Source organism: Ptiloglossa arizonensis, chromosome 2 (assembly GCF_051014685.1).
Source record: "Ptiloglossa arizonensis isolate GNS036 chromosome 2, iyPtiAriz1_principal, whole genome shotgun sequence".
Classification (NCBI taxonomy): domain Eukaryota; kingdom Metazoa; phylum Arthropoda; class Insecta; order Hymenoptera; family Colletidae; genus Ptiloglossa; species Ptiloglossa arizonensis.
The window spans coordinates 19,189,482-19,209,074 of record NC_135049.1 but is presented as its reverse complement, the minus strand read 5'-3'; the positions used below and the strand labels follow the sequence as shown (position 1 = coordinate 19,209,074).

Sequence of the window (19,593 nt, the reverse complement as noted above, 5' to 3'; positions counted from 1 at the left end):
TCTAAGTAGCAGTTTGTACACTTAATTTCTAAAATTATACTTTGAAAGAGAGAATAATTTTATTTCGGTTATTGAATCTCGACTAATCGATGTCAAAATATTTTTGGGTCTTCTTAAGTTTCTAAGTAGTAGTTTGTAAACTTAATTTCTAAAATTACACTCTGAAAGAGAGAATAATTTTATTTCGGTTATTGAATCTCGATTAATCGATGTCAAAATATTTTTGGGTCTTCTTAAGTTTCTAAGTAGTAATGTGTACACTTAATTTCTAAAATTACACTCTGAAAGAATGTAATTTTAGAATAATTTTATTTTTTTGTTTATTGAATCTTGATTAATCGATGTCAAAATATTTTTATGCCATTTTAAGTTTCTACGTAGCAGTTTGTAAAATTACACTCCTAAAGAAAGAGCGAATAATTTTATTTTATTTATTACACTCTCGAAGAATGTAATTTTAGAATAATTCTATTTTTTTCTCATTGAATCTCGACTAATTAATGTCAAAATATTTTTATGCCACCTTAAGTTTCTACGTAGCAGTTTGTACACTTAATTTCTAAAATTACACTCCCAAAGAAAGAGCGAATAATTTTATTTGATTTATTACACTCTCGAAGAATGTAATTTTAGAATAATTCTATTTTTTTCTCATTGAATCTCGACTAATCGATGTCAAAATATTTTTATGCCACCTTAAGTTTCTACATAGCAATTTGTACACCTAATTTCTAAAATTACACTCCGAAAGTATAAAATTTTAGAATAATTTTATTTTTCGCTCATTGAATCTCGACTAATTAATGTCAAAATATTTTTATGCAACCTTAAGTTTCTACGTAGCAGTTTGTACACTTAATTTCTAAAATTACACTCCCAAAGAAAGAGCGAATAATTTTATGTTATTTATTACACTCTCGAAGAATGTAATTTTAGAATAATTTTATTTTTTTCTCATTGAATCTCGACTAATCGATGTCAAAATATTTTTATGCCACCTTAAGTTTCTACATAGCAATTTGTACACCTAATTTCTAAAATTACACTCCGAAAGTATAAAATTTTAGAATAATTTTATTTTTCGCTCATTGAATCTCGACTAATTAATGTCAAAATATTTTTATGCAACCTTAAGTTTCTACGTAGCAGTTTGTACACTTAATTTCTAAAATTACACTCCCAAAGAAAGAGCGAATAATTTTATTTTATTTATTACACTCTGAAAGAATATAATTTTAGAATAATTTTATTTTCTGCTCATGGAATCTCGGTCGATCAATGTATCTTTGTGTTATCAATGATATTACTGACTCGTGTGTTGTGTTGATTTACAGATACGGTGTTGGTGCAGCAAGTCGATTTTTTAGAGACTATTTTAGAAGAAACGTCGGACGATCTTCAAAGCGACTCCGATCGTAGTGGTACCACTTACTGGGTCGGCTCGGATTCGGAAACGGAGAGCGTGATACACATACGGGCGAAACAGAGATCGGCAGGTAAGGATCACGGTGTCAGATCTTTTTACATTGAGTATAAATTATCGTTTCGATTGTTACGTACCGCGAATAGTATAACAATAGGTCTAAAAATACCGGAGCTCTTGGACTAGGCCGTTGAGTGTCAATTTGGCAACAATTCCGAACATGGGCCGTGTGCCACGCGTTACATTACGTTATGAAGAGTACCAAACGATTTTGCACTTGGGAAACGAGTTTACTACCGAAATACTCTGACGACGATTAACTTGATTATTTTATAAAAGAGATCGTATTCTGACGACGAATACATCAATCATTGCGTCTGCGAAGACCTAAAATGGAAGTAACTGTCGTCAATTATCGCGTTTGAAATTTATTTACAAATGCAAGAAATTTTTGAATAAAGAATTTATCAATTTCTGTCCGTCGATTTTTTAATTTACTATTTACTAATTTCTATTTAGAAATAGAATTTCTGTCTATCAATTTTGTAATTTGCATTTCGCGCAATACGCGAACTTTTGATCTCAAAATTTGTTAACAAAGGCAAGAAATTTTTGAATAAAAAATTTATCAATTTCTGTCCATTGATTTTTTAATTTACAATTCGCGCAATACGCGAACTTTTGGTCTCAAAATTTGTTAACAAACGCAAGAAATTTTTGAATAAAAAATTTTTCAATTTCTGTCGGTCGATTTTTTAATTTACAATTCGCGCAACACGCGAACTTTTGATCTCAAAATTTGTTAACAAACGCGAGAAATTTTTGAATAAAAAATTTGTCAATTTCTGTCCATTGATTTTTTAATTTACAATTCGCGCAATACGCGAAAACTTAATCTCAAAATTTAACAAATGCAAGAAATTTTTGAATAAAAAATTTTTCAATTTCTGTCGGTCGATTTTTTAATTTACAATTCGCGCAATAGGCGAACAGTTGATCTGGAAATTTGTTAACAAAGCAGGAATTGTTTCAGTTACTTTGTCAAACGAGTCTTCATCTCTCTTGATCAATTAACAACACAGGATAATCTAATGCATCGTCAAGATCAAACATGGTAAATCATTTGTGATGTTTGACACAATTTCTGAGCACCTTAGCCCGTCACCTTGCAAACATAATTTTGTACGAAGTTCTCCCATTTTTCTTTTCTTTAGATGGCAATTAGAATTCATGTTAATCAGGCTCTTTGTGCATTGCAACAAATTCAGGTTAATTAAACGTGGTCTTCAATTACTTACGAGTTAACGATCTCGGTTATTATCATTTATACAAAGTGTTTCGTAACATGTAATATTTATAAATAATACGAAAATGTTGAGGGAAACGCTTGCCCTAGCTACCATTGTTCCCGAGTTGCAGTCGTAATTAGTCTACCACTAATACCCTAATCAAACTCAATCGGCGTAGCTCATTCTACTCGCAAATATTTACAACTACTACGATTTCACTATTTACGAACACTTTCATGATGTGTTAACAAGTAATTTTAATTAGTTCTCTTGTTAAGATCGGCACGTTCTGAATACTTCTAACAACACTTTTTTTTAAGGACGAGTGAACAATTGTAACGTTAAAATGGCTGTGCAACTTGGAGTCAAGGTTGATGAGCACGAACGTTCGCAGGAACTTTTTTTCATTATTTTTATGTGAAATTATTATTTATATTTTATTATTTCATTATGATCGTATGCGATGTCATTCTCGTATTTTATAAATCGTTTTTCGTAAATTTTTCTTTACGAAAACAAAAAAAAAGAAAAAAAAAAGAAACAACAACGTTGCACCAGTGACTGCAAGACGTATGACATTAAAGACATTAAAGTGAGCGGTATTTCGTCTCGGAATGCATCTTGTGAAATCTCATTCTCGCTTCACAGGGAACTCGCGGCATTGAGTATTGTGAACACCGCGGTCTACTTTCTCTTTTGAGTTGATCCTTCGATTCATTGACTTTTATAGAATGAGATCCGAGCAATTCGTCACTCGTTCGATATTAGATTGTATCTGACTCTGCTCTGGAATTATAATAATAAGATTTCATGCTCGGTTAGCGTACGCCACAGGTGCTCGATTATCTTATTACGAGTCAATTAGCATGTAACATTTTCTCCACTTTCTTTCTCGAGTTTTGTACAAGGACAGTAAAAATTGGGGAATATATGAAATTCACTTTTTTTGGTAAAGTGGTAGGAAAATATTTTAATTTTTAATAGAAGAGTAGAAAGAAGTATCTTGGATTTTGGTTAAAAATCTACTTTTTTGGTAAAGTGGTAGGAAAATATTTTAGTTTTTAATGAAAGAGTAGAAAGAAGTATCTTAGTTTTTGGTTAAAAATCTATTTTTTTTAGTAAAGTAGTAGGAAAATATTTTAGTTTTTAATAAAAGAGTAGAAAGAAGTATCTTAGATTTTGGTAAAAGTTCTATTTTTTTTGTAAAATAGTAGGAAAATATTTTAATTTTTAATAAAAGAGTAGAAAAAAGTATCTTAGTTTTTGGTAAAAATCTACTTTTTTGGTAAAGTAGTAGGAAAATATTTTAATTTTTAATAAAAGACTAGAAAGAAGTATCTTAGTTTTTGGTGAAAAAAATTGCAAAAGAATGTCCTTAGTTTCTGAATAATAATTTGAACAAATTTCGATAACATCGTCTTAAGAGTCTAAATTGGAATAAAAGATTTATTAATTAAATTATTAATTGGAAATAAAAGAAAATATTCCAGATCGGTTACCCCGATAATTGCACGCGTTTTGATATTCCCAAGGAATTTTCACGCCTGGGTTTTTTTCTATAAATAATCATCGAGGTCCCGTAGTACTCTGTAATCAATTTTTCGAGATAAAAGATTGTGTAATAACATTCTTGGGATTATTATCCTCCGATTGTTCCCTTTCGTTCGATCTACTTGGTATAATTGTTTACACATTGTGTAACATTTACATACGATAAAACAGAGTACACGCGCGTCATTTTCAATCGAGTGAGATGGCATTTTGCAAAAATTCTGGTCATCGATATTGCTTCGGTAAATAGTTATTTAACGCGTGTTATCATTCTGTTGCACGCTTCACCGTAATGTATCAGTGCTTGTGTGATTAGATAAGTCGGCTTAACATCGTATAAAGTGAAAGGGAGAGCGATATCCGTCCTAAGATCAAACCTCTATGAACTTTCTGAGCATTCTCGCAGAACTATACCACCGAAGGGATGTGTTTACAACTCGGAAGTTCAAGGTGAGTAGAATAAGTTTCCAACTTTCGGCCATTCATTTCTTGGACCAAAAGTAAACAAACTCCGCATCATTCTGTGCCCACAACTTCTAAAATCAATTGAAATACACGCTGCATTTCGTTTATTTAAACATATCTCAGAATTTGAACAGAAAAGAACGTCATCTTAACTGTTTTTTCCAAATGTTTTTCCTTAAATGGAAAAGCAAGTTATAAATATTTTTGTCGAAAGAAGAAACTTTTGAGTTTGGAAAATTCAAATGTCATTCTGTGTCCACAACTTCTAAAATCAATTGAAATACACGCTGCATTTCGTTTATTTAAACATATCTCAGAATTTGAACAGAAACAAACGTCATCTTAACTATTTCTTCCAAATGTTTTTCCTTAAATGGAAAAGCAAGTTGTAAATATTTTTTTCGAAAGAAGAAACTTTTGAGTTTGGAAAATTCAAATATCCCGCGGCGCGCAGTTGAGAACCGCTGCACCAAGTGCATCGAATGTCTCTTGCATCCAAAATGCAGTTACTCGTGATAGGTATCGTTCTTAATATTACACATTTTCTTTACCCATGATAATTTACAATAGCTTTACACTAGCTAACTCGTACATTTCTCGAACGAGTATTTTCCACAATTTTTATTCGAATTTATTACGCGAACATTACCTTTACAAAGTCTTTTGAAAATGCACTTTTTTAATCCACAGTGTGATGAAAGAAAAATTGCTCTTCTCGTCTTTCAGGAGGTTTAACAAAAAGCAATTGTGCGATATCGAGATTGAGAATATTACTTTTATTCGAAGCTGTCGTGTGAAATTACTTTTGCAAAGTGTTTTAAAAATATATCTTCTTGTCCACGGTGTAATAAAAAAAAAGAAAAACAATTTTTCCTTTTCTCTTTGGAGATTTTGCAACGAGTTGTTCAATATCGAAACTAAAATCGTCTAAAAACTCTTACTATTCTTCCGTTCGTGGTACCTTATTAAACAGATAATTGTTGCAATCGAAGCAGCATTTTACGTTCAGCTGGAGTGGTATCGGTCACGTAGCGAGCGAAGATTCCTTCGAGTAATGCGATCGTTGTAACGTGCGAGTATGTTTGGTTGCTGTCCGCCAGGCGGCGATCCTCAGCTGCTTTCTCTTTTTGCAGCGATCGTTCATTAAGCCTGAAATGATTCCTCGACGTTCCCGCAGTTGGTACAAGAATTGTTAATAAATTCTTCTTACCGTGGACGTTTCAATGAGACGCGTTCCGCGCGATACCCGAAAGAGAAACATTGAAATCGGATCGTTTCGATTGTACACTTTTACCTTCGAGTTGGACGTAAAAATTACTTATCACAGTAATCGGATAGCAATCCAGGTTATTAATCGTTCGTCTAGTCACGAGAGTTAACATTCTTTGCTCTACTCGTATAAATGAATATTATTTATTCTACTCCGATCGAGGAGCTTGAAAACAAACATAGGAACCGTTTTAGGAGAAATTTTAATGGTTGATGGTGATTTAAATGGTTTTGGCGAAGAATAGACATTAGAACGATTATAATTAAAAATTGTAAGTTTAACGATTAACAAATTGTTTTCGCTACAGTAATCGTTACCGTTGGAAGAGATTCAATTTCGGTTACGATAATCAGTACGAATGATTGGAATTTTGTCGATGGTCGGTAACCATTGTCGATGACCAGAATTTATTCATCGATAACTGTTATCTGATCTAAGATAGTGCATCGAAGAGAAAGAGAGAGAAAAAAAAGTCATGCGTCTGCGATGCAAGACACTGCACGAGAATTATCTTCGTTTCTTAAATTAATGTAAGATGGTAACGTGTGTGAATCGTATACGATATATTTCGTCGACAAAGAATCGTTAATTGTCAGTGAGGGATCACTGTGGTTATTTGTGTTAATTTTGAAACGTTCTCGAATAATTTCGTAATTGAAAAGAGAAATCGAAGATCGAGCGGTGCAACTCGTACAATTGAAGACCGGGAGCAGTGTTGTTCCCCCTGTATTTTGTTGTAATGTTTATCATAACATTAATACGATTGTTACGCTTGTTAGAAATCGCGGCACAGGTGCAATCCTTTTTTTTTCTTTTCATTCAACGTTAGAAACACCTGATTGTATCTCACTGGTATAATTGTACGCACGATTCTCTTCCGTTGCATCTAATATTAGATCACCTTCAACGTGATTCATATAGGATTACCATGGACTAGCCGTTGAATTCCACGTGCATGTGATCATGCAAAAATAAACCGATAGGGCAACGCGTCGTGGAGTAAATTCAATTGCTTCTGTTCGACACGCAAACTACTCCGAGCTCGCTGTAATTTAATCAGACATTTCTTACAATAGAATAGGATACGTATTGAAATTCTTGTAAACACTTATTTTAATTAAATTCGAGTCTATTAATACGCACAGAGAAGTCCTTAGAAATCTTCAGAATTTTTCCGTACACTGTACGAGGAAAACGTGGCTTAGAGTCGAAACACAATTGTTTGGTCGCTCAAGGCCACGAAAGGATCACCCCACCACTATAATTTTGGTTACTTGGTTCCTGTATCTTAAATAGGTGGCGCAGTTGACGCGTTGTCGAAATGAGTGTCGTACTAGACACGATTCATAAACAATAAATCGATTTTAATCTACCGAGTTCGATTAAACTATTGTTAGGTTGTTTAGAAAGTCATTTCGTTTTTCTTTGACGAGAATGAAACACAATTTTTTTAGAGTGTAGAAATATTTTACTAAATTATATATTCTCCATTTTGGAAAACGAAACGACCTTCTGAACAATCCAATATAATAACTGCGTTCGCCTGTAGGAAAATACAGTGGAATTATCAATTCTTGATAATTGCAGAAACGAGATTGTAAATTCCTGCAAGTATCGAGATTCATGGAGCTTCACTTTCAGAGTACAGTAATCTCCGGATGTACGAAACAATTTTCTCCGTACGTACGAAATGGAATCATCTCTCTACCATTATTTATCTTCAACGTGAGGAATAAGATACGCACCCGGGATCGAATTTCATTAAACAATGGAAATTAACATTTTTATATTCGTCGTTGTATCTTCACTGGAGCATTGTCAACGTATTGGCGAGGTTTTCTCGATGAGAATGAGTCCAAACACGACCTCGATCGGACTATTTTTAATTATACGAAATTACCAAATTTTGAAAAAATGATTTCGTTTTTGTGGAATTAAAACTGCTCCGAATGTGGCCGTGTTTGGATTCATTTTCACCGGAAAAATCTCGCTAGTGCTCCAACAATTTCGGTCATACTTTTGTGACGGTATAGTTAAAATGTATAAAAATTTTGATTTTTAATTCTCACTGAATTCGGTGAAAAAATTCGATTTGTGGTACAGAAAACTTATGATTCTATTTCATGTACATAATCGGGTAGCCCTGTGTATTTCCACTACCTATAGCAGCTACCACTTGTTATTCCCACCTCTAATTTCTCACGGTGTAGTATTGTCACGTGTCCCATTGTAGATTAACCAAGTAGTCGTTTGTAATCGGTAACTGTTGTGAATCATATACGGTGTTCCATAAGTACGAGATGAAATTTCAGGAACTCGTTCTATCGATTTTGAGGTTGAAAAGAAGCTCCATAATGTTTCATTTTTTTTTATTACATTAATTTTACTAATTTTTCTATACATTTTTTACTTTCTTATTTCTTTCTTTTCTCTAAAAATATCAATTTTTACCAGTTATATAATTCTCGCGTTAAATTGAAAATCGACGAGTCGATATTTCTAATACATTCGTTTCAGAGTAATATTTAGTCAATTCTTCTCATAGTGTATCATTTGTTTAAAAGATTTATACATTACAAAGTATGTTCAATTTGTATTCGTTTTTACAAACTATTATAGTTTCTATCATAAAACAAATTTCATTTAAATTATAGCAACGTTCGTCATCTCAATCCTACGATCGGGTTCTATGAATTTTCCATGCAATTTCCCTACAATTTTTGTAAAATTATAATTTCTAATCGTTCTCATCTTTGAGACGAGTAAACGAAGTTTCTCGTATACGTTGTATCGTTCTATACCTTCCCTCGGGTAATGAACCGATTATCGAACAAAAGTTTGCCAAGTACAATAAGAAATACTATAATTTGTCTAACTGCAATTTCTATATAATACAAACATACAATTATAATCGAAGAATGATATATTTTCGAACGTTACGACCGTTTCTTATCTTCGAAACGAGGAAAACGAAGTTTCTCGTATAATAAGATTTCTCGTATGAAGTTTGCCAAGTATAATAAGAAACACTATAATTTCACTATAATTTCTGTAAAATTATAATTTCTAATCAGAAAACGATATATTTTCGAACGTTACGATCGTTTCTCATCTTCTAGACAAGTAAAACGAAGTTTCTCGTACAGATTGTATCATTCTACACCTTCCCTCGGTTAACGAACCGATCATCGAACAAAAGTTTATCAAGCGCCACATCTCTGTACGCAGCGTGGATTATATTCGAAACACTACAATTTCTGTAAAATTATAGTTTCTAATCAGAAAACGATATATTTTCGAACGCTACGACCGTTTCTCATCTTCAAAACGAGTAAAACGAAGTTCCTCGTATAATAAGATTTCTCGTATAAAGTTTGCCAAGTATAACAAGAAACACTATAATTTCTGTAAAATTATAGTTTCTAATCAGAAAACGATATATTTTCGAACGTTACGATCGTTTCTCATTTTCTAGACGAGTAAAACGAAGTTTCTCGTACAGATTGTATCATTCTACACCTTCCCTCGGTTAACGAACCGATCATCGAACAAAAGTTTATCAAGCGCCATATCTCTGTACGCAGCGTGGATTATATTCGAAACACTACAATGTCTGTAAAATTATAGTTTCTAATCAGAAAACGATATATTTTCGAACGTTACGACCATTTCTCACCTTCAAAACGAGTAAAACGAAGTTCCTCGTATAATAAGATTTCTCGTATAAAGTTTGCCAAGTATAACAAGAAACACTATAATTTCTGTAAAATTATAGTTTCTAATCAGAAAACGATACATTTTCGAACGTTACGATCGTTTCTCATCTTCTAGACGAGTAAAACGAAGTTTCTCGTACAGATTGTATCATTCTACACCTTCCCTCGGTTAACGAACCGATCATCGAACAAAAGTTTATCAAGCGCCACATCTCTGTACGCAGGCAGCCTCGATTGTATTAGAAACACGGTGAAAAGTCGCGCGGGTGTTCGTGGATTGCCCGGCCGCGGCCCAGTTTGCAAAGTCTCGCTACGGAAGTGGGTCTTCGACAGAGGGGCCGGCCAATAGTACTCGTGTTCGCACACCCGCCACCAGTTTTACGCGTCTCCTGCCCCGTGGATTGTCAGGAAGCCACGGTTCATTCAACCGGAAGCGACGCTTACGGCGTTATGCGGTCACCGGTTGCCGGCTTCGTGACCGTCGTGTGACACGTGATCGACGACACGAGCCGCGATAACGCCTCTCAATCGGAATGACGCGATTCACCGCGATCCTATCGATCAGGACATTATCGTGCATTCGTCTCGTCAACGATTTTAATACGCGTTTCGTTCCGTTTCTTTATCCACGAACTGGCTCGAGAGGTTCACGTACCGGTCCGATCGACACTAGGTCTCACTTAGCCTTTGCGACCCTCCTACAGGGTTGTAGAAGTACTCTGTAGTTGGACGACTACACATATGTGGAGTTACTATTGGATTGTTCGGATTGTTCGTTTCTTTGGTGAAAATGGAAAAAGATTTTTTTTAGAGTGTGTAAATATTTTATTAAATTATATATTGAACATTTTGGAGAACGAAATTACTTCCCGAACGACCCGATAGATCGTTGGACATATTAGAGATCACCGGTTCACGATCGTGACGTTTTCACGCGGGTACAATTAAGGTAAACTGTACTTTTAATTGGAGAAGAAATAAAGGTGAAGTATCCTGGCGATTTGATCTCGAAAATTCGTTTTTTATATTCGACGAAAGTGTACAGGTTGTAAAATATTCGTGCAAAAGGATTTTCTCGATTTCGTAAAATTGAGCAAGCTGTGGATGTTCAAAGAGAGCAGAGACTCTTCAATTTTTAAATCGGTCGACTGTACATCTCGAGTTCTAGAGAATCTTCAACGGAGGTCTCTTCTTTCCGTATAAACTACGGAATTTTTAGCACGTTAAGAGCGCAAAGAAGACACGAAAGAAATCAATATTTAAACTTCAAGAGCTATATTTTTTCAAAATACGCTTCACTTAAGATTATGCAACTCCTGCAATTATTATTATTTTCATCAAAAAACAAATCTTGAATATAGCCTATGCACAGATAAATACCGATGCGAAAACTCCGTATTGAAAAGCCTTAGATCTCTAAAAAAAAAATTGGAAAGAAATCAATGTTTCTCGACCAGATTGCCAGAATATTTCCTCAAATTGAACTGACTCGACTTCGCACCTTAAAAATCACAGGATACTCAAAACAATTGAATCCTGGTAAAAATATTATTTCAAACGCTCTATGAACGTAGCACTGTTACGTAAAACGAGCTGTGAAACGTCCTTAGACAATTCAACACACGAATGTTCTCCTCCGTTTGCTGAACGTGTCCCCAAGTAACATATTGAAAAGTCTTAGAGCTCTAAAAAAGAAAAAAATTGGAAAGAAATCAATGTTTCTCGACCAGATTACCAGAATATCTCCTCAAATTGAACCGACTCGACTTCGCACCTTAAAAATCACAGGATACTCAAAACAATTGAATCCTGGTAAAAATATTATTTCAAACGCTCTATGAACGTAGCACTGTTACGTAAAACGAGCCGTGAAACGTCCTTAGACAAATGTTCTCCCCCGTTTGGTGAACGTGTCCCCAAGTAACCCTCGATTCGTTTCTCGACCATCTTTTGCAAGACGAGAGACTGGACGGTAGCGGTAGCGAGTGCAATTCCGTCGTACCGAAGAAGAGACGGCGCAGGAACAACGGTACCAGCGATCGGGACCACCAGGTGACCTTCGAGGACTATCCAGCCTCGCCCAGATCCTCGAGATCCTCGGCCTCGTCCCGATCCAGCTCTCTGCTGCAGTTCGAGTCGTTGGAGAGGACCTGCGCCACCCTCTCTCCCTCCAGTTACAGCTTCGACTCGTTGGAGTACTCTAATCGATCGAACGCCTCGCATCCGGAGAACACGTCCCCGGACAGTCTCGAGCAGGACTACGAGAGGCTGCCGAACGGTTTCGGCAACGCGACGGATCATTTCTCAAGGATCAGACCGTACCGTAGCTTCGAGAGCCTGGACACCTGTCAGAAGGACGACGATTTCGGACGTAACGGTCTGACGAACGGATTCGCACCATTGTACCTGAAACGCAACTCGGACCTATCGAGGATACGCAGCAACGGGCATCGTCCAAGGTAATTCTCTAGTTCTACGCGCAATGCCAAGGAATGGTAATGTCTTTGTTGTATCGTTTAGGGTTCCGTTAATTTATCGCGATGCACGGTGCAGCTGTCCCTGTGATCCTTGGCAGACAGACAGGCAGCATTGTCTCACGTATACGATTCGAGCTTCGAGCTCGAAGAAACGACACACTCGGTAGATCGATCGACCAGATTCGTTCGCGTTCGGTCATCTTCCACTTCGTACGAACGTAACCAACCAACGGACACGCGCGCGACACGTTCATCGCGGAGGTCTTCGAGTTTCCTTGGCAACGACTCTCGGAATTAAAGCTCGTTACACGACCCTCGTATTTTCGCCAAGTTACCGCAATCGCGACCCCGAATAGACTTCCTTGACTTTTACTTTTAATTTCGAGGAGATCCGAAATACACGCACCTACCCGCGAACCAACGAAACGTGGTCTCGCGCGATCTCTGTCCGATGGTTTCCCGTATACGCGATCCCCGTGTTCCGCGCAGAGGTCCACGCGCGGTGTACGGTTCGTGTAGATCACGATGAATGTTTTACATTTGAATCGATCGTCGTCAGGGACTTTTGGCACGAGGACGAGGAGTACGAGGACGACGACGAGGAGGAGGACTTCGACGAGGAGGATCGTAACCTATCGAAGGAGAATCGCGTCGGTTCGGAGATCGAGGATCGTTTGATGGTGTTCGGGGATCCGGCTTGCAACTACGCGACCTCCGTCGATTACAGGAACACGATCGATCTGCGCGAGATCGGCGTCGAGACGAAGAGAGACGCCCTGTTGGATCTGAAGTCCGGCCAGGCAGCCGTGTCGAGTTCCTTTCGTCTGTTGCAGACCAGGTTAAATATAGCCGGTGGCATGGCGCACGGTCGCAACATGGTTGCCGATCATCATCATCATCATCACCATCATCATCAACAACAGCAGCACCAGCACCACCACCAGCACCAGCAGCAGCAGCACCACCACCAGCAACAGCAACAGTATCACCACCACCATCACCACCATCGTCACCACCACCACCACCACCACCGTCGCGACTACGATTACCACGAGCTGCGGCAGCACCAGCAGCACCAGCGTCAAGGGTGGAGCAAGGAGGAGTGCTTTAATTTTAGATTCACGGATAAATCTCAAAGCGCGCCCAGTCTGGCCAGCAGCACCGACGAGTCCGCACACGGTCCACTCTCATCGGTGTGTCGCACCTCCTCAAGGGCAACGTCTCTCGTATCCACGTCGAATCTATTCGAGAATTACACGAGGGTCGCCAGTGTCCCCGTGGATCTGAATCTCTGCGGTTTTTCCACGGCGTGCGATGATCCGCGGTACGACGAAGTGAGTCTGCGCGATCATCACGAAATGGCGGAAATTACGAACGTCCACGAGAAGAGACGCGAGGAATCCTCGCGACGGAATCACGAGAACGAGAACGAGATCGAACGAACGAAGAGCTCGTTGACCAGCTCGGTGAGAACCCAAGCGCCCCAAAGCGCAATGGTGGACGGTAAGTCGGACTCGTTCGAGGAGAACGCGAAAGAGGAAGAGGATCGCGCGAAGACATCGGGCAAGAAGCAAGTCACATCGACCGTGAAGACACAGGATCGCGGTAACTGCGTGCTGGACATGGCGATCGCCACCATGGAGAACGACATGGTGGACGAAGCGATCAAGCAGCTGAAACGCGAGGTCGAAGAGGCGACGAACGGTAAACACGCGATGGAAGGTGTACAGAGAACCTTGTCCGGCAAACGACCCCACAGGGTGAAGAACAACGCCAGTTACGAGCTGGCCCAGCAGTACGAGATCGACGAGAGAAACTTCCGTCCGAACAGATACCGGAAAGAGACCGTCGCGAACGAGGAGACCGAGGAAACACCGAGATCGCCGAAAAGTGGCACCGCTGGTCGAAAACGCGTGTTGAACAACGCTAGTTACGAGCTTGCCCAACAGTGCGACTACATAAAGGCCCTCCAGTCGTCCAGGGGCGCGTTCCATAGAATGGACGCGTGCGACGAGCTCGAGGAGCCCGTCTCCGGACGATCCTCGCGGCTCAGGGTCACCGAAATGGTGCAACAGATGAGCAGCAGCTCGACCTCGAATCTGGTCAGCCGTTGCAACGAACCGTGTTCGGACACCAGGAAGTACTCCAAGTCCATGGAGGACATATTCTCGCAGTTCTCGAAAGGGCCGTTCGTACGCGTACCGATCAATCAGTTGGGCCAACGTCTGAAGAAACAGGAGGAGTCGCTTCTCTGTCAGGTAAAAAAAAACTCGGATCTATTTTCAATGTATGGAGACGATGCTAGTGCCCATCCCGTAGTAGACGACGAGATAGATTATCCCTGCTTGGAAACCAAACCCATAGGAACATCCAGCCTGGAGGGGGGCGTGTCGCGTTTAGAGCCGACGAACGTTCCTACGGACACATCGCGCGAACAACGTTCGTGCAACACCGGTGGTGTTGTTCCAACGATAATCGAACATCCGGTCGATGGTGAACCTGGTGACGAGACCACGACAACGACAACGACGACGACGATGGCGACGACGACAACGACGACGACGACCAATTCTACGGTGAAATCGTTCATCGGTGATTACTACGTGGAGAATATCGCCCGGTTGCGGGATCAGGGGGACCAATATCATCGTCGTATGACGGAGAACGACGGGAACGACGTCGACGAGAGTTCATCGGCGTCGTGCAACAGGAACGCCGGGGAACGTCTCTGGAGGGTCATAGTGGAAAAGCAGGCCGCGGAGAAAGAGGCTTCCGTGGAGAAGGTTGCCACTGCGCTGGAAGAGGAGGTGGAGGAGGAGGAGGAGGCGGTGGTGGCGGTGGTGGAGAAGAAGGCGGCCGCGACGGAGAAGAAAGAGCGCGAGAAAGAGGGAACAACGATGGAGGAGGCAGCGGAAGCAGCGAGGGGACACACTGTCCACGGTGTACGTTCCCCCCCACCCGACGGTGGCGGCGGTACCGACTGCCTGGAACCCAGTCAGCGGAGTGGGAATCCAGCGTTGGCCGTGGTAGTTGATACGAATCATCGCGGTGATCGCGACAAACGTCACGAGGAGAACGCGGCGGCAACAACAACGACCACGGTTAGGGTAGAAGACGCGACGATGTCGGCGACGACGACGACGACGACGACCACCACGACCACGGGGACGACCACGGGAACGACCACAACGACCATGACGACGAAACGGTCCCTCGTCTCGCCGTCGTCGAAGAAGGATATCTCCACGGGGAAATTCCAAAGGGGTACAACCGTGGTGGATCACGCGTCACCCGTGACCACGGTCAAAGAGGAAAGGAAAAAGGGCGGTCTCGGTGGATTCCTCCAGCGGTTCTCCAGGCTACGTTTCAGTGGTAGATCGAAAGTGCCGCGCTCCGAGGTGCAGAAAAAGAGTGACCCCCTCGGTCAAGTGAATCGCGGCAAGGTGAACGAGGAACAGACGAAAAAGGAGCCGGATTACATCATTATTCCGTTACATCCACCGGAGGACGAGAGACGGAGGGACGAGAACGTCACCGTGGACAACAAGATCCCGGACAGTGGCAGAAGGAACCACGGGGACGTTCAACGTAGCTCCTCGAACGTCAGGTGAGTTGTTTCGTTCGTTTGATCAGTTGCGATCGGGAACGATGGATTCCGTTCGTAACCGTTTTCGTCGTCTTGTTTACGGCGACCCCGTTACGCATCGATAGCCGTTGACTTTGACCTCGACAATTGTTTACACGGTTTCCGCGCAGGTACACGGGAACACGGAGTCGGCGTGAATCACGGTTTACGGTTCCTCGTACGGCTTCGCTGTAAACATTTATCTCTCGGTGGCAGTAAAAACGCTTCGGTAAAAGTTTCGTTTACCGCGCCTAGTTTTACGTTGTTTATCTCGACGGTGCACATACCGGGGACTCGACGCTCGAGAAATATTTACGTAACGCTTCGAGCGCGAAATCGTACGGATTTTGAGGTTAGGGATCGGTCGTGTGTATCGGTCGTTCGGGACCAAGCTTTTCTATTCTTCGATTCGAGTGTTTATGTTTTTATCGGGTTCATTCGAGTATCGGGAATATCGAGAGAATCTGGTGTAACGATCATTGGTTTTGGATTATTTATTTCAATTATTGATTTATCAATTGTCGAAGTCGAGGTACGCTCGATCGAAACGATCGGTAATTATTGCGTGTAAATAACTTTTCTATGTACGAGTTGCCGACGATTCGTTTCCGTAATATCTAGATTGTTGGTAAACTTTGAGCAATCTTGCCTGAAACACAGTAGTCGTAACGATTGCTACACGTGTCTAGGAATTCGTTTTAATAACAACGACGAGAAACTCTTTGGGAAAGTTACGCCCCGACCGAACAATGTTCACGGTACGAAACATCCGAGTATCGAACAATAACAACAAGTGAAAAATACACCGCGATTCCCGCGATGAAAGAATTCCGGTAAACAATAACACCGAATTCCTTAGAATCGATCGAAAACGATTAACCGTTGCACGGTTCCGGTCGCAAAGGTTTCTTCTTGTTCGTGATGTAACGATACTTGGTACACGTGTTGTGTACCAATCCTAACTGGAAAAAATGTACAGATGAGACAATGGTTAAGACTACATTGTGGACATCTGTGTTTACGTTCAAATCCCCCGAAAAAAAACCCTCGAATCCGTCACGGTCGACTATTCTCGATTCTGTTCGATTCATTGTGGCTATTAATACATTTTTCGCGCAATAACGTAATGTTCCTTACATAATTGACGCGTTACGAAAGACCACACTGCATACGGTATCAGCCTTCCGTTTGGAACGGCGCGCTTGTACCGGAAATTAAATATCGTCGGTAGCTTCTTCTCGTTTAAGTACATTGACTGGTGGCACGGATTCGTAAACAACCTTTCCGGGTGCCCGTGAATCCGTTTCGAGGTGTGTTGTTTCTCTTGTACGAGTGGCAGCAACGAGGTCAGTGATACCGTGGGCTTTCGTAATGGCGGCCAGAGCCGAAGAACAGCTGCCAGTCGCGCGCTCACCACCACCCACTCCTCGATTATCCGTACGGTTTTATTCAGCTTCTTAATTCCGCTTTCGACGCGTCCCACGTTGCGTGAACGCTTCACGAATCTGCATCCACGCATCGAACGAACGAACATTCCCCCACTCCTTAACGATGCCTCGCATCCCGCTTCTAATTCCACTCTAATCAGGCTTCGCGCGCTCATCCGATCGATGGGATTTCACTCTCGTTCGCGTTATGGCTCGGCCGATGCTCGATTCCACGAATCGGTTCTTCGGCTCGGATTACCATCACCGCTCGTCCTGGAACAACAGAGAAACGTTTGGATTTAATATCAATCGGTAACGAATCGACAACGTTTACGGTTAGAAAATAAAAATAAATAAATATTTTATATAAAAATAAATCCTTTACAAAAATAAAGGAAGGGCTGAAATTTCAATGTACAACTTTTAGTCCTCTTCGGTGCGAGTAAAAATAAAAATAAAGTTTGGAAAAGTGTAACGGTATCGGATCGTGGCTCGGAGCTTCGGGTTGAAAATAAATTGCTTTTTAATAGTTCGTAACTCGGTTAAGCGCCAAGTTCGAAACAAAATTTGAGGAACTTGGATTCACCGGCGGTCGCGATGCTTTCAAATGCTTTTATCGGGGAAATTTTGTTTCAAACTACGTACCGTGTATGTTCTCTAAAGAGATTGCGGCCCTTTTTATTTTACACGTACGATCAATTTTGCGAATACCTCTGTTTCCAAAGATATACGTACCAAGTACACTTTAATGTACTCGATCTTGTGGATAATTTTAGCATCGAAGAAATTACATTTACGTTCTTCTCTGTCTGCAATCGATTCTCGTCCTCTTTAAAATAAATCGAATGTATATTTACAAACAAATAACTCACACTGAGAAAAATTCCCGTCAGTTGCCACACATCTGTCATTCTTCAATGCAGCGGTTTCGAGTCGATGATCACGTTACTCCAGTTCCACGAATATTCGAGCGATACCCTCCGGAGTATTCGGATCACCGAGGTGGTCGAGTAAAGAAACATTCGTATTCCCAGCCTTGATTGAAAAAAATGACCGACAGCTCCACTTCCCACACCTGAATACCGTGGAACCTCGGTAGAAGAGAGCGACACCGATGAATGACTTCCCCCTCCCTTCCGTGAATTTACTATATCCCACATCGCAGATCGCAAAGATCGAGTTTCTCAATTATTTCTATTTCTCGAGTTCTCTTCTCGAAATTCTATTTCTCGAGTTCTCTTCTCGAAATTCTATTTCTCGAGTTCTCTATATATACTTCCCACACCTGAATTGCGTGGAACCTCGATAGAAGAGAACGACACCGATGAATGACTTCCCCCTCCCTTCCTCGAATTCACTAATATCGCACATCGCAGATCGCAAAGATCGAGTTTCTCAATTATTTCTATTTCTCGAGTTCTTTTCTCAATTATTTCTATTTCTCGAGTTGTTCTTTCAATTATTTCTATTTCTCGAGTTCTTCTCTCAATTATTTCTATTTCTCGAGTTCTTTTCTCAATTATTTCTATTTCTCGAGTTCTTTTCTCAATTATTTCTATTTCTCGAGTTCTTTTCTCAATTATTTCTATTTCTTGAGTTGTTCTTTCAATTATTTCTATTTCTCGAGTTCTTCTCTCAATTATTTCTATTTCTCGAGTTCTTTTCTCAATTATTTCTATTTCTCGAGTTCTTTTCTCAATTATTTCTATTTCTCGAGTTCTTTTCTCAATTATTTCTATTACTCGAGTTCTTCTCTCAATTATTTCTATTTCTCGAGTTCTTCTCTCGAAATTTTATTTCTCGAGTTCTCTATATACACACTTCCCACACCTCAATATCGTGGAACCTCGATAAAAGATAGCGACACCGATGAATGACTTCCCCCTCCCTTCGTCGAATTCACTGTATCGCACATCGCAAAGATCGAGTTTCTCTACGAAAAAGTTTCCCCCGGGGACACCGGTTCGCTCCTCTTAATCGAATCTCACTTTCGCCCCGTTCCGTGTCATTTTCACGTAATTCGACCTAATTGCATTCCGTAACACCGAACGTCGCCCGTTTAACCTTTATCGCACCTCCCCACCACCTCCCTTCCGTCATTTCCCTCTCGCTTGCCTGAAAAACGCCCCGCCTCTTCCCCCCACCCCCGCTCCACCCTATGTTCTATGCGTCACGACCTCTTTCATGTAAATATCTTTCTTCGGACAATCGCGAACCGTCAGTTTCACGTCCGACTTTTCTGCCAATTAATCTTAATCTCCGTCGTGACCCTTGCTCGTTAACGATTCATTTCCTTTTACTCGGGCGATCGCGAGCGCGGTACGCGTTTCGCGTCTGCGGCAACGTGCTG

At 40.6% G+C, this 19,593-nt stretch overlaps 2 protein-coding genes across 12 annotated transcripts in view; one reads left to right on the top strand and one right to left on the bottom strand.

Annotated features, from left to right (window-relative positions):
* LOC143143825 (uncharacterized) overlaps positions 1-19,593 on the top strand; it is a 134,402-nt gene that overhangs the window by 22,646 nt on the left and 92,163 nt on the right. For all 9 annotated transcript variants that reach the window (XM_076305547.1, XM_076305549.1, XM_076305551.1 and 6 more), the window contains exons 3-5: positions 1,335-1,496; positions 11,672-12,173; positions 12,751-15,798. In XM_076305547.1, the coding sequence (XP_076161662.1) occupies positions 1,335-1,496; positions 11,672-12,173; positions 12,751-15,798 (3,712 nt within the window). The remainder of the gene's footprint in view (positions 1-1,334; positions 1,497-11,671; positions 12,174-12,750; positions 15,799-19,593) is intronic.
* Positions 16,293-18,559, bottom strand: LOC143143830 (uncharacterized). 3 transcript variants are annotated; one of them, XM_076305565.1, is made up of 2 exons: positions 18,116-18,559; positions 16,293-17,516 (listed from the first exon to the last, which is right to left on the bottom strand). In XM_076305565.1, exon 2 carries the CDS (start codon positions 17,417-17,419, stop codon positions 16,916-16,918), a length of 504 nt encoding a protein of 167 aa, XP_076161680.1. In that variant the 5' UTR covers positions 17,420-17,516; positions 18,116-18,559; the 3' UTR covers positions 16,293-16,915. The 3 variants fall into 3 exon arrangements, with proteins under 3 accessions (XP_076161680.1, XP_076161682.1, XP_076161681.1); XM_076305567.1 differs by lacking the exon at positions 18,116-18,559 and adding an exon at positions 17,979-18,059; XM_076305566.1 differs by lacking the exon at positions 18,116-18,559 and adding an exon at positions 17,889-17,977.